Consider the following 14,340-nt stretch of genomic DNA (forward strand, 5'->3'; position numbering starts at 1 on the left):
GGTAAATCAAGATTTCTTCTAACGCCATCTGACGTTGCGTTTCGTAAATATCTAGTGTCAAGTCGAAAAACGTTTATTACATGGAAGAATTCGAAAATTTAAACGGGCAAGTTTAGTAAGTCGGAATGCGTTAAAAGTGTCAAGACTCTCGTGCAAATCCCGAAGACGTGATCACCGCAGGAAAATACGTATTTCGTTGTTTTGAAGATCGTATATCATTTACTGGATTCCGGCGGGAGATACAATCGTGAGACCAAGGCACTTTTGAATATCGTATCGTTCTCTATTAATCACTTGAGAACGATCAGGAATCACAGATCCGTGGGTTTTTTTCTTAGAGAAATATCGCGTTAGATCAAGAACAGATCTTTGTAACATGGCGACTCAGAATAGGTATATCATCAATTTCTGATTATATTATTAAAATGACGGTGAATGCTAATGCTAGTCTATAATTGTCCATAATTTTGATCTCTGTTGTTGCATCGTCTTCATCGGTTTTCCGATTCTTCTAATTTTCCTACTTTTCTTAACTAACCATTTTCCCTGTTATTTACACGATAGGTAGTTTTTTTCTGTATATGATTTGTATCAAATATAACTGATTGTGGTACCTCTGTGTATTAAATATAATCTATAATCATCGTTACGTGTTTAGAGACAATTTTATAATTATATAGTGTTATTACATATCAGTGTCTAACCTATAATATAGAAAATTTTTACGTAGTAAATATTATATAGATACATAGATTGGTATACAAGAATTAGTAGTAAAATTATTATATTCGAATCGATGATGAATTTTGTTAATGATTTTTTTGTGTTTTCAGGAATGCACTTTGCAAGTCGTGAATCTAGACCCTTTGCTAAGAATTCGAAAAATAGAAGTGTTCAATATTTAAACGTCACAACGGCCGATCAAAAGTACTATCTACTGTTGAAATTAAATAATAATAAACGAGATACAATAAGAGAAACGAGTTCATGTTCAAATAATTAGAAGGGAATTTATTGAAGGTCGTAGAGAAATGAGATATATTAAAATATAAGATACATGGTTTATATTTAAAGTGTTCTCCTGGAATTTATATTATTTGTTCGACTATTAATCAGACAGTTAATATTTTTCATTAATTTAACTTATTTCTTTACAAATTATATTTAAAATGTTTAGATATATGGTATATATCCAATGAAAAAATACAACAAGAAAAGGTTGAATTTGTGAATGATAAATGTGTAGCTATATTTTTTTGTTAATGAATTTTATTTTCAAATCGAAATTTATTACAAATTTATGTAAATAATACTCACATATTTAGTGCATTATATAGTATAATACTTGCCTTGTTAAGAAGTACAAAAGTTCCTCTAGATTTAAGTACTATATTTTGTAGCATTTTATATATTTATTTTGACTATGTATCATACTGTGTATCCACCACAAATAATGGTGCAGATAATGGGTGGCCAACAGGCAAATGGACAGTGTCCACCAATTCAACCACATACAATGCACATTCATGGTGCAAGTGCATTCCATCAAGCAGAATATGTAAAATATCACACAGATGCTTGCTCTCAGAACAGACATATGATTCAAGTATGTTCTTAAGTTTATTATATTTAACAAATTTCTAAATATTAATGTATTCCAATAATGGACTAAATGCTTTTGAGTACAAGCGGTATTCTTGCAGACAGGATCTTATCCATTGGAGCTACTGATGGGGGTTGAGATACCATCTTTAAGACATGTGGAGTATATGCAGTCAAATAATGGCACACAACGAGGACACTGGCAGAGACATGTAAATACATCCAACAACACATCTCTTATACCTTCTCCACATTTTACTTTTAGACCAAACAATAATGGTTTGGCAAATAAAAAATCAAACTGGTATAATAAATTGAGTAAAAGAACTTCCTTTCGAGAGTCTTTCGTAAATAACGAAAAATACGGCAGTGATAGCGGCTTCAGTTCACGATCTCCCACACCGAATAAACATCACATCGATAGCAGTCGAACAGAGAGCTCGGATGAACGAGATTCTGTAATTTCTTCAGTAGAACAAAGTATGAAGTGAGTATTATTCATTTAAATAAATAAAAAACAATTAGATCGGTTATAGGTAATATCATTTTTCAATATGTAAAAATCAGGAAATTATTCTCTTACAGAAAATCACACAAGATACTTCCAAATAGTGTTACAAACAGCAGAGTAGTGCAATATGGTATAATTTCAAATAGTCCTATGCACCAATATTATCAGAATCAAAGATCTATTAATTGCTATCCCGCTACTATGTCAACATCTAGAAGTCAAGTACAAACGTATCAGAATAAAAGAAGGTATCATTCAGGTACGTTCATATTGATAATACACTAATTGATCTGTTCATTTACTTCAGAAATAAATTATAATTCTAGGAAGGAACAGTCCACCTCCTCAAAGATCACCTAGAAATAAAAGATATATGGGATTCTTATCGCCCAATTATCATGTGTTTCCTAGATACGGAATTGCTCCAGATCGATTTTTAGCTAGATCACATTTAGTTGAAGTAACCCGTACACCGGACGATTTACTTATTGGATCGGTTTGGGATAGACTTTCGAAAGAAATTTGGTCAAAATTTATGTTAAATCAACAGACTGAGATTGTTTATAGGAACAAGATGATGCTTTGGAGATATCTTTACGTTTATATTAAGGTAATATATGACTATTTGATTCTGATTCGATTACCTATAAATGGATATTTAAGTTGAGGTGATCATTTTCAGACTGCTTTTCCAAAATATGGTTTATTCTTGGTTGGCTCTACGATGAATGGTTTTGGGTCTGATAATAGTGATGTTGACATGTGCCTTTTAGTGAGGCATACAGAAATGGATCAAAGGAACGAGGCTATTGGGCATTTAGAACAAATATTAAAATGCCTTAAGAGATGTGGTATGTTAGTTTAAGTATTAGTTTCACATTGGGTAGCAGATATTAATTTTATATCAATTCAAATTAATCAAATAACCTTTTTATACTAACAGATTTTATAGAACAATTAGAACTTATACAAGCAAAGGTGCCAATTCTAAAGTTCTACGATTCAATACAAAATTTAGAAGTTGATTTAAATTGTAATAACGCTGTTGGCATTCGGAATACTCATCTTCTTTACTGTTATTCTCGGAGTAAGATGATTATTAGATAAAAGATATTTTGTTTATGTACAGTGTTTTAATTTCTGAAATTATTTTCACTATTTTGCAGTTGATTGGAGGGTGAGACCATTAGTACTTGTGGTTAAACTTTGGGCTCAATCTCAGAATATCAACGATGCCAAGAACATGACAATATCCAGTTATTCCTTAGTTCTTATGGTCATTCATTTTTTGCAATGTATGTATTGGATTTACATTGTATGATACTAATATATATATGTATATATATATACATTCTTTATTCTTTTTTTAGGTGGTGTTAATCCACCAGTTTTACCATGTTTACATTCACTTTATAAGGGCAAATTCGCACCACATACAGACATTCATTGCATAGATATCCAAGAAGAATTGAACATTCCAGTTTCCATACTTCGGCCTAAGAATCGACAAACTTTAGGAGAATTGTTTGTGGAATTTTTTCGATATTACGTCATGTTCGAGTAAGTACAAAGAAAAAAAAATATATTAGAGTATATTTCCATAAAATAAAAGTTTAAATAAAATAAAATTCAATCAGTTTCAATCAGTATGCGATATCAGTTCGGCTGGCAAATAAAATAGCAATAGAAGAATGTCGAAGGGCACGGTCTTATAAAAATGACCCTCATCAATGGAAGTATCTATGTATTGAAGGTGAGTTATGTGATAATTTAAAAACTACTAGAGAAAAAAAGATGTTCTGTACTCATGGAATGTCTACATATCTACAGAACCATTCGATCTAACTAACACTGCTAGATCAGTTTATGATCCGGATGTTTTTGCAAGGATTAAACACGTCTTTGATTGTACATACCAAAACTTAAAAGAGCATCATGACCTAGCCAGGATATTCATCAAGGTGGATTCTGCTTCACCCTATATCGTGACGTAATCACGTTTGTGCAGGCTGGTACAAAAATAGTCACATTATCTAGTACAATTTTATATTTGAAAAACGGTTTATTTTTGCAATTGGCCTCTTTCGATATAATTCGAGGCAATTCGACTGATACCACTTGAGATAAAAAAGTACAACGAGGTAATTTTACACTTACCTAGAGCTAATATGCTCGTACCTTGTGATAATAGCCTGCGCTTTTGTGCAACGGCTCATCTGTTGCGTTTATAAGCTCGAGTTTTTCTCTCGTCTTGTTTCGTTTCTGTTTTATTTGCTTTTTTATAAACATATAAAACCACTCACAGAGAGCTCTAATACGATAAAAATAGAATATTCATAAACTTCCTTTAAACATTTAATATGAAAATGCAATAGCATTCGCGACTCGATAAAAAATGACACTAAATCAAATCGAATATTCGATAGTAGTAATTGTATGTATATGGATGAAACACTTTTTTTTGTACAAAAACATTATTATCGTTTTCAGAATTTTTTCAAGTTCACTTCGGTTCGTATGCTTTTTTATATATAAAGTTTTTTTTTCTCTTTTTCAAAATTCTCAAATATGAAAATACGGTGCCTTACACTTATGGGCTACTATAATTTATTCGATACGTAGCCTCCCATTGATCTAAAAAGTATGATGCAAAGGTCTTAATTGCCCTTGAGAATTACTTCTAGTAAAAATCAAAATGGGTTCAATGCAATGCAAAAGATGAAAGAAAAAAGCATATATTTAAAATTAGAAGAATGACATGTCATCGAATTTTCTTTCGACTGTATAAAATATTTATATGCAAGATGAAAAGTACTTATTCTTAATTTAATAAACATAGAGAACTTAAATTTACACATAAAAAAGCATTTTAAAAAATATCTCCTTGAGATAATGAAAAAAAATTAAAAATCAAAAAAGATAAAAAATTGTTGTTCGAGAAAAATAAAAAATAAAAAAAAAAGATGTTAACTAGATGTACATCAATATTGTCAACAATAACAGCAAAAGATTAGTTAAAATCAATTAGTCATCTTACTAACACATAGTGATGATTAAATTCCGATTATTTATATCATGTGCCAAACAAATAAATTATTTTCGTCTTTACTTCGTGATTCACGCATTCTACCTGATATGTACTTCTTAAAGAAAAAATATTCTCTATTAATAATCATTTATTAAAAAAATTTACAAGTAGACTGAACATCACTAGTATATTATATATTATTATATTTGCAATAGCGTTTCTTCTAAGGTGAATCAATCGTCAAAGTTCCTATTTTCAATTTAAAAAGAAATAAATATCTTTTATTCCAGTTCTAGTCTGATTTTGACTAGTCTTTCATATGAAAAATAACATATTAGATATTTAACATAATGTATAATAAAAACATAAGGCTGTGTTAACAGTATAAAACCTGTGAAATGCTGTGTACAATCTTTGGGCCTGTGCAAATTGAAATATGTTATTTATAAATCAAATATTAAAATTAACGATTTGTTAAAGAAAAAAGTCATTATTTTTATCAAATGTTTCTTTCGTATGTACTGAACGATTTAGTCAAATTTTCGAATGATTAGCGTAAACAATGTATGTCATATGTATATTGGCAGGCCTAATATATTTTTCTAATTAATTTACTTATTTTTGTAACTGATATAAAATGAAAACTAAATAGTGTTAAGTATCTTCTTTCGCTCAACTGGAAATTCATAATCTCATTTTTTGTCAATTCTACGCACATGTTATACAAAATTTTAAGGCGATAATATCAAATTTTTGTAATTTAGATTTTGTTGTTAAATAAAAACTATTTATATACACATAGAATGTGACCATTAATTAATCATATTATCATAAAATTTTATCGAAAGATTAACTTTAATCGAAAAGTGGTGTACAACATGTGAGATTTTATAGGTTAGAAACGAACGAAATAAATTTGTTGTTTCCTTTCAAATTAAATTTATTCATTTTCTTAAGATTTCACAATGAATTTCCATACTATATTCTGCAGTTAGCGGTGCGCTGTTGGTCAGAAAGAAGAAAAGAAAACAATTTTGTATCATATAATGTGTTGTCTTCCTTTTTTTCTCTCAATTTTAATTTGTTATGTGAGTCAATTATCAAATTCATTACCGCGAGAAGCCAGTATAAACAGAAAATAGAGAAAAAAGAAAAATAAAGTAGCAGGGGGGGGGGTATATGAAGGTAAGAAAAGAACAAAAAAGAAGAAAGTATCTAAATTAAAAGAATTAGCAGATAGAACGATGCTTTAGTCAGTACATTAGAACTAATAAAATACTTTGAACACTAAATGGACTACTTTATACCATTATAGATAAGAATAATATTCAAAATCCAAGTAATTTCTTGTTTTTTTCCAGTATTCCTTTTTTCAAAACTGCAGTTGTCTGTATCTGAAAGATGCTGTTAAAGGATTATAATGTTAATGATTGGATTCAACATTCCCACTTTTCCCCTCTTTTTCTTTTTTTCATAGTACATTGTCTTAATTGTTTCAATGTACATTGTGATTCGTCACTTTTTTAGTCATTCATCTGCAAGTCGTATAAAAGAAAAAACACAAATACTGAATGAAATTGTTTTTTTTCATTCTTGCGCGCTCTCTCGACCCCTGCGGTAAATAAAATATATACAATATATACCGGTCTAAGCAGAAAAGATAGAAATTAATTAACATGATCAAAAATTAATAGGATTCCTTATCCGATAGCGTAATGTCAATTATCACGCCAAGCTTCTGAGAAAGGATTCCTCCTTCACGATGATACCTCAAGTGTCGGCCTCATACTGTTTGACGACAATTCGATCGGCAACGTTTCATCGATGATGGTGGTTTTTGTCGGTTAAAGGACAAGCCAATGATAAGGATGGTTTTGTACTGTCATTGTTTTCTTATTATTGACGTTGTCGCGTGTCCACGCGTTGCAAGAACCGTACTTTTTCTGTTGTGATTTTCTTTCGCAGCTTACAAGATAGTGATCGAAAGAGGTCTATATGAACCATCAAAAAACACGATATTTTTAGGGTCCTGTAAAATCTCTATAGGGGCGTAATTCGTTTCTCTCTTTCTCTTTCCTTCCCTTGGCAGTAGTTGTTCATCCTATACCTTTTCTAAGGAAATGTCAAAAAGACATGTAACGCGTTTATCAGAGCCAATATAATGCACTCCAAATCTTTTCTCTTTTTCATTCTTCACATCTTCGATAGTAAATTAAACATTCGCAAACAATATCATTTCCCCTTTATTTTCTGGTTTGTCGTTTAGAGATTCGTTTAGTATTTTTGTACGTCTTTTAGCTAATACGCTATCTTGGCACACTTTTCGAATTTGGTCAAGTCATGAAGCGTTACACGTCCCGTATCTCTCTCTTCCTTTTTTATCGTTATATTTTTTTGTGTTTTTGGTATTTTGATGTTTTTTTTGTTTGTTTGTTTTATTTTGCTGTGTGTGTAATTCTAGCGTCATTCGATCCCCGCGATAAAACGGTACTTTTACGGTAAGCGCGTGTCACGGTGGTGGTTGGTAATTTTGGTGATAATGTCGTCTCCCAGTCTTATTCTTTTCTTTCTTTTTTTTTTGTTTTTGTATCTTTTTAATTGTTCTTATTGGCTTGTCATACTTGTTTGCCAGGTGGTTTTACTCTTTAACCGTTTTCTTTCCCCGTCTAAAACAGTTCGACGGTAAATGACGACGAGCTCCCCCATTTGTAGTATTTTTTTTGGTTTGTTTGTTTGCTTGTTTGTTTTAAAACCCTCTTTTAAAACGCCGACGACTGCGTGTGCATATACCGTACTCGATCGCCGAGCCGTTTTACCGTTTTGCGCAGTTAGTGATTTGTGGTTGTTGGTCGAAGAAGAATTGGTCGAACGAGCCTTCAGTCGCTCCCGCGACGCTGCATAGCAATTGCGTTGCTCAGCCGTACGATCTCGGCTCAATATGGCTGGGAGAATTGTCCCCCGGCTTGTGACTGTCCGGATTGATAAAAACCACTTCGATCACCCTGATAAGTTGAATCTTGTGATAATAATCCGTCCATCTGTGATTGAAACTCTCCGACAGCGAACGAATCTTGAGAAAGTTCCGCTTGACTCAGCCCGGGTTGAGAAAGGCTGAAACCTGGTTGTGACATACCTTGCGTCGTGCCTTGTGTTAACGGTAAACCTGGCTGGCTATATGGCTGAGTATTCTGTTCTGATTGACTTAGTTTACCCATTCGTGGGCCTTGTTTGTTCTTCGATAAAGCTGTACCTCGCCGATTACGTTGGTTTTGTCTAGCCTGTAGAGCCTGCTGATGCTGATTATAGAACCGTGGTGGTACGTGTGCCATATTCATGAACATTCCCACTGGAACTGGTACATTGTTCATCGCTGCTTGAGCTCTTTCTGGGCTAATGTAACTAATAGTGTCGTGGGTTCTGCTGAAGATGTCTAAAGGTACGTTCCTTTGGTAATAAGGATTATGATTCTGCGTTCCATTTACCTGAGTACCTGATCTATCGTATACCGAACCTGGAATCAAAGCTTCCCTTGCATCGTACATCGACGTAGACATAAAGTGAGAGCCTGGATTAGCAGCATTGACGAGTTTCTTTGGTTTGGCGAATTGAATCATAGATTCTTTAAGATTGTTCAGTGGTCCTTCTACGAGAACTTTCTGTTCCTTATAGAAACTTAATAGATGATTCCATAATGGCTGTTTCGACAATACCTTTGGATTTCCTACGATTATGATTCCGTATTTCGCGCGAGTTAACGCGACGTTTAACCTTCGTGGGTCATTCAGAAATCCAATACCTTGATGTTCGTTCGATCGAACGCAAGACATAATTATTATATCTTTTTCTCTGCCCTGAAAAGCATCTACGCTAGCGACTTCGATTTCCTGGTACAGTTTCGAGTGCAAGGATCCTTGGTATTGCATGTATTGCACTAAATAAGCTCGTTGACCTTCGTACGGAGTTATTACTCCAATTTGTTCAGGTTTTACTCCACAACGTAAAAATCTTGTTGCTATTTTTTCAACGTTCGATGCTTCCGTTCGATTTAAGTATGATGTACCACTTCCTGCAATTTCTTCTTGACCTTGTGTAACGTAGAAAAACATAGGTTTGTCAGGTGCTGGCCAAGGAAAGTCAATTTTCAACAATTTCCTTTCGTCTGCGCATACGCCGTTTTGCAAAGAGCCCTCATAAAAAAAGTTTGATGGGAATCGTGATAGATCTGGATGCATACGATATTGTACTTCCAATCTGAAAGGTCTAATTCCCAATACTACTAATCTTTCAAAAAGAGACTGCGATAAACCAGCTCTGGCAGCTTTCTTGCACATAACTACTGGCCCTAATTGACAATGATCACCAACAAGGATTAGTTGCTTCGCTCCAAGAACAACTGGTACCATACACTCAGGCTCCGTTGCTTGCATACTCTCATCAATAAGAATTGAGTGAAATTTAAGTCTATGTAACCTTGGATCACCAGCTCCAACACAGGTGCAGCAAATCACATCAGCTGCCTCTAATAATTCTTTTTCTGCTGCTTTCTTTAGTAATCTATAACGTTTTTCGTCAACGCTAGACAATTCACCAGTCTCGTCCTTTAGTTGTTGCAACTTTTGCAATTCAGTATTCGTCTCCATGTTCTTGATTTGATTATGCAAGGCAAGAAAGCTTACTGGTGAATCAATTGCTTCTCGTGACTTCGCACAGAGTCTCACAACCTTTAAATTGGATTTGTGTATCTTTTCTGTTAGTTGATCGACAGCCGTGTTCGAAGGAGCACATACTAATACAGGACCACCGTTTTGTTTGACAAGTTGATAAACTATCGTAGCGCTGGTTACAGTTTTTCCCGTGCCAGGCGGTCCCTGAATTAAAGACAAGGGTCTTTGTACAGCGTGTTTCACGGCATATACTTGTGAACGATTTAAGTCTGGCAGATTTGGAGCACTGAAATGTTTAGGAAGATGACAGCGAAACAGAACTTCTTCCACCTCGTGTCCTAACAATCTATGGTATATGTAACCGGATACAGAAGTGTCGTCCACAGCAAATTTCCGCAACGCTAATTGCATGCTATTATAAAAAGGATGTTACGTTAAAAGGAGCACATCTGTAGATAAAAATGAGAAGTGTCTGTAAACTACTTACCGATCGAAACTAGTGCTTTTCCAAATAAAATCAACAACGAAGTTACTAACACACTCTGTTGGGGCGCCAGAGTTATTTTTCAACTCGATCCCTACTTCCTCTCCATAATTATCAGGGATCTTGATTACATGTCCAATTCCAGACCAAGGCTTGTGAAGTTCACCCAAGTAGCGAAGTCTTAGTTCATCGCCGTGCATCAATTTCATATCACCGTCTGTTTTTGCTAACATGAAATAGGCGATTGTCTTTTTGTTTAGTCCAACATCCCAACGTACTTCGATGTTTTCTTGCGTTTGAGATTCCTTTAAACGTTTATCATAATCGGCTTCTAATTTTACGAGAGGGCCAAATATGTTCTGATACTGGTATCCATCTTCGTACCGCAAAAGTACTTGTTGCGGTTCTTCATCTACACCGGGTTTTTCAAGATCTTGAAAGGTCGCGTCAACATTGTCTCGCCATAATTCCTCTAACTTATTGATTTGTTGGGCCGAAATTTGTCTGGCACGTAATTGTTCCTGTTCTGATGGAATTTTTACTAACCAAGCTAAAAAGGAACGGTCTTCTATCAATGGCTTCCATTGTTCGTGATCCCTAAAATATTAAAACAGTATTAAATATGATAGCAATTTATTACAATTGTAATTTTTTCTAAAAATGATAATTACCAATTCATATCCTTCAACGAACTCTGAGCCGCACATGGTTGGCGGCAGAGTAATACAACAACAGAATCTGCTTTTGCAGGAATGAAGCCAAGAACGAAAACATTCCTAACAGCACAAGAGTAACACTCAAGGACAGTTTCCCCCAAAGGACCATCTCTGTAATATAAATCTCTTATGAAATAAAAATCATCCTATACAATTGAGTTGTGTAAAATATAATACCTGTGTAAAGTAACTTCCTTATGTTTGGCTCTAACAAGGTGGTTGATAATGTGAGAACCAGATGTATTTCCACGTCCGTTACAGAACCACTTGCGGCAAACATTGCACATAACAACACAAGATGCTTCATGAATACCGCAATATTTACATGCATGTTCTGGCAAATCACGATTGTAATATGCCTCCTCTTCTTCTTCTTCAAACTGCAATTCTGCAAGACTTTGTGCTGCTCCAGATATCTTCAACTCCAAAGATGAGCTGCCGCTTGTTCCATTAACCTAGAAAAGAGCCATATATGCACAAAAATTATCAATAAATACTTATTGCTATATACAATTAAATTCTGCATCCAATTTACGTAATTAATCTTTGTTTATTTATCGCTTATTTCATCCGTTTTTTCAAAATCCTATATAAAACAATTATGCCATATTTTGTTTATAATATTGATATTACATTATTATTTTTCCTTTCATACTTAAAAATATTAATTCTAAATCGGAAACAATTCAAACAATTCACCTTGCATAACACTATGAAATGTTCTCCATATAAGAACCTAACCTCTAATCATAGAAAAACTACTAATCACGTTTGGAAAACCTGATTTAAATATGCGATTTCTGTATTTACAACAATCCATACATCGCAAAAATCATATTTATTAGTAAATCCTTCCAAATACATATCGTTAAAAGTAAAAAAGGGAAGGCCAGAAAACTCCTGCTAAGGCGTGGACATAAGGAACTAATGTATGTCGGGAATTAGTAAAACCCGGATTGAGGTTAGGTGGTATCCGCGTGATTGAGAAAAAAAACCTTGTACACGGGCGAACGAAGTGAAGAAACAAAAATATAGGTTAGAGATCGAACGTGGTAGACGTATGGTCAGTGAAAAAACGAACCTGTACGGGTTGGTTAGGTTGACTTTGGGCAGCATCGTGTTGCGAGGCCTGAGTTTGACTCGGTGAGGGTAACGTGAAATCAGTGAAGTCAAATTCGCTACCCTGTGTATCTGCACCAATTAAATCAGTTTCTTCGGTGTCTAGGAACGTCAGAGTCTGACTGCTGGGTCCGTATGCGTCGACGCTCATCCTGTACCGATACTCAATGTGTCCTTTTCGTGCCCTGCAAGAAAATAGAGCTGGTTCCAATTCCGTAAAGCGCCGAATACACCAGTCGTGATAAAATAACGCAGCACAACATACACAAGAATACGATGGTGTGATTTACCGTTAGCAAAATGGTAGAGAAACGAAAACCACCACGAACGATAGCGAGCAAACTCTGAAACACTGCTCAATGAAAGAGGCCAAGACAGAATCCTACGCCATACTTAGTCTCGCGCAAGTCTCGCGCCCACCAACACCGACACGAGTATACAACTAACTTTTCTTCTTGCGCTCGTCGTGTGTTACGTCATCAGCTGATTTCCAAGTGCGTCCCAAAGAGAGAGAGATTGAGATCGAGACTGAAGGTTGTGGGGAATTCCAATAACTTTTCTATTTGGCAACGAAGATTGCCTTTCTCGCGTTTCGATTCTCCGTGACGATCTCTCTCGAAATTTTTATTGGTTAAACTCGTTAAACGTATGATAAGCGCCGGATTTCGTCGCATTCCGATAGATGGCGACAAGACTCCGTTGATATGGTATACAAGGTATGAAGAGTATGGTAGGAAAGCCATAAACATAAGAAGAAAAGATAAAGATAAATAGGCTGATGCATTTATAGAAAATTTGAAAGTATAAAATTCCACAGAATGTACAATATATAAAGTATCCACAACATAGTGCTTTTTATAATACTTGGTAAGTGAAACAATTTTCTATCGAGGTTTTATTTGTTAAATTATATTCTCAAAAATATGAATTTGCATAAAAACCTGCAGTCTGGAGACAAATAACGAGGTCTCTCTTTTCTTTCCTATCTGTTAGAAACAAAAGCTGATAGAAGAAGAAAAAAAGACTACGTTAATGAGATATTATTATTTTCTTATTGTAAGTCTATTATTGTTTCCTCTGTATTATATATTTTTATTGTAAGTTAATAAACCTTTAAATGATCCATCTTCATATAACATTTTTTGCTTGATTATATCCATAGAATATAACTATGAGATTTGGCTTCTGAAATATCCTATATAATTATTGGCGGGAAGACGTACGTTAAACACAAAAATCGTTTTTACCATAATAAAAACGATATTAGTCTATGTAAAAGTTTGCTGTACGATAACAGAAAATGTAATCTCCAGTGGAAAACAGTATGTTAAGTTTTAGTTATTATTTTTATTCTGATTTCGTTATTAAGGTAGATTTCAATTTCCTACAATAGATGTCGCTTTTCTTAATATCGCCTTTGAAGCAGTTACGAATTAATTGGCAAAAAATGACGAAGAAAATTGTTTGTTAGAATATTTAACATCCGTATGTATTTTGATTTATTTTCCGTAATTGTAGCAAAAAAAATAAGCAAATAATTCTTTGTTTTAGAGATGTTTATTGTCGAATCTTTTTGCTAGGTACGTACATATATAAAGGTAACAATAATCCTACTAGTCCTATAATCTATAATAAAAATAATAAATATAAAATTCAATATATACAAAAGACTATAAAAGACTGTTTCTCGAATTCTATCGTTCTTTACGTTCTCCAAATATTAATTCATAAATGCTCATACTTTCGTCCATTACATTAAATTACTTTATACCATATTGACTTTATCTCTTAAAATATAGTATCTTAATACATACATTGTATGATGTTTAAATAGTATAAAGTTTGTCTCACTTTGTTAGACCGAAAATCGATCATATCGATTTATACGAAACAGAGCAGATGCAGTAAAAATTCTCAAATTTGATCTTCGATATATAATAAACTCTTCTTTCTCTCCCTATAAATGTCATATATAAAAAAGTATTTGTGAGATCAGTCTTGTGTGACAAAACACTGATTAAAATTCTAATCAGTTTGCTTTATCGATTGATTCAAAAGTTAAGAGTTTGATAATTAACGATTCAAAAATCAAAGTTTATTGCTTTCGAATATCTTCCAGATAGCCGTACAACGATCAATACCTTGATAGATTGTGACAATTAATTAAAAAATTAATCTAATAATGCCCGACGTCGGAGGAAGTGAAAGGCCTATAT

The 14,340-nt window shown here is 33.7% G+C and overlaps 2 protein-coding genes and 1 long non-coding RNA gene across 7 annotated transcripts; 2 read left to right on the forward strand and 1 right to left on the reverse strand.

Moving 5' to 3' along the window:
• The first annotated feature begins 30 nt into the window (after nucleotides 1-30).
• On the forward strand, nucleotides 31-4,700 carry LOC138178442 (poly(A) RNA polymerase gld-2 homolog A). Of its 5 annotated transcripts, none has more exons than XM_069110309.1 (12): nucleotides 31-393; nucleotides 834-927; nucleotides 1,463-1,606; nucleotides 1,704-2,089; nucleotides 2,170-2,372; nucleotides 2,440-2,723; nucleotides 2,796-2,964; nucleotides 3,057-3,200; nucleotides 3,280-3,408; nucleotides 3,484-3,673; nucleotides 3,751-3,866; nucleotides 3,944-4,700. In XM_069110309.1, exons 3-12 carry the CDS (start codon nucleotides 1,466-1,468, stop codon nucleotides 4,105-4,107), a joined length of 1,926 nt encoding a protein of 641 aa, XP_068966410.1. In that variant the 5' UTR covers nucleotides 31-393; nucleotides 834-927; nucleotides 1,463-1,465; the 3' UTR covers nucleotides 4,108-4,700. The 5 variants fall into 5 exon arrangements, with proteins under 5 accessions (XP_068966410.1, XP_068966407.1, XP_068966409.1 ...); XM_069110310.1 differs by lacking the exon at nucleotides 31-393 and adding an exon at nucleotides 739-756; XM_069110306.1 differs by having other exon boundaries at nucleotides 33-393; nucleotides 834-1,606.
• Nucleotides 4,701-6,056: 1,356 nt separating this feature from the next.
• On the reverse strand, nucleotides 6,057-12,549 carry Upf1 (Upf1 RNA helicase). Its single transcript, XM_069110288.1, has 6 exons — nucleotides 12,415-12,549; nucleotides 12,087-12,309; nucleotides 11,183-11,460; nucleotides 10,961-11,116; nucleotides 10,293-10,886; nucleotides 6,057-10,217 (listed from the first exon to the last, which is right to left on the reverse strand). Exons 2-6 carry the CDS (start codon nucleotides 12,273-12,275, stop codon nucleotides 8,075-8,077), a joined length of 3,360 nt encoding a protein of 1,119 aa, XP_068966389.1. The 5' UTR covers nucleotides 12,276-12,309; nucleotides 12,415-12,549; the 3' UTR covers nucleotides 6,057-8,074.
• A 179-nt stretch (nucleotides 12,550-12,728) lies between these two features.
• On the forward strand, nucleotides 12,729-14,263 carry LOC138178478 (uncharacterized). Its single transcript, XR_011172718.1, has 3 exons — nucleotides 12,729-13,446; nucleotides 13,676-13,704; nucleotides 14,244-14,263. It is a non-coding gene; the product is annotated as an uncharacterized LOC138178478 (long non-coding RNA).
• Nucleotides 14,264-14,340: the final 77 nt, after the last annotated feature.

This window comes from Bombus flavifrons, chromosome 3 (genome assembly GCF_040668555.2).
Source record: "Bombus flavifrons isolate JBK064 chromosome 3, iyBomFlav1_principal, whole genome shotgun sequence".
Lineage (NCBI taxonomy): Eukaryota > Metazoa > Arthropoda > Insecta > Hymenoptera > Apidae > Bombus > Bombus flavifrons.

Bases quoted from the DNA above. Each gene is read 5' to 3' on its own strand.
- Upf1 (XM_069110288.1), bottom strand. From the start codon at position 12,275: ATGAGCGTCGACGCATACGGACCCAGCAGTCAGACTCTGACGTTCCTA. The intron at 11,461-12,086 runs GTTCGTTTTTTC...GCTCTTTTCTAG, and splicing joins AACCTAACCAACCCGTACAG to GTTAATGGAACAAGCGGCAG. The intron at 11,117-11,182 runs GTATTATATTTT...TTTATATTACAG, and splicing joins AAGGAAGTTACTTTACACAG to AGATGGTCCTTTGGGGGAAA.
- LOC138178442 (XM_069110306.1), top strand. From the start codon at position 1,424: ATGTATCATACTGTGTATCCACCACAAATAATGGTGCAGATAATGGGT. The intron at 2,965-3,056 runs GTATGTTAGTTT...TTATACTAACAG, and splicing joins AAAATGCCTTAAGAGATGTG to ATTTTATAGAACAATTAGAA. The intron at 3,674-3,750 runs GTAAGTACAAAG...AAATTCAATCAG, and splicing joins CGATATTACGTCATGTTCGA to TTTCAATCAGTATGCGATAT.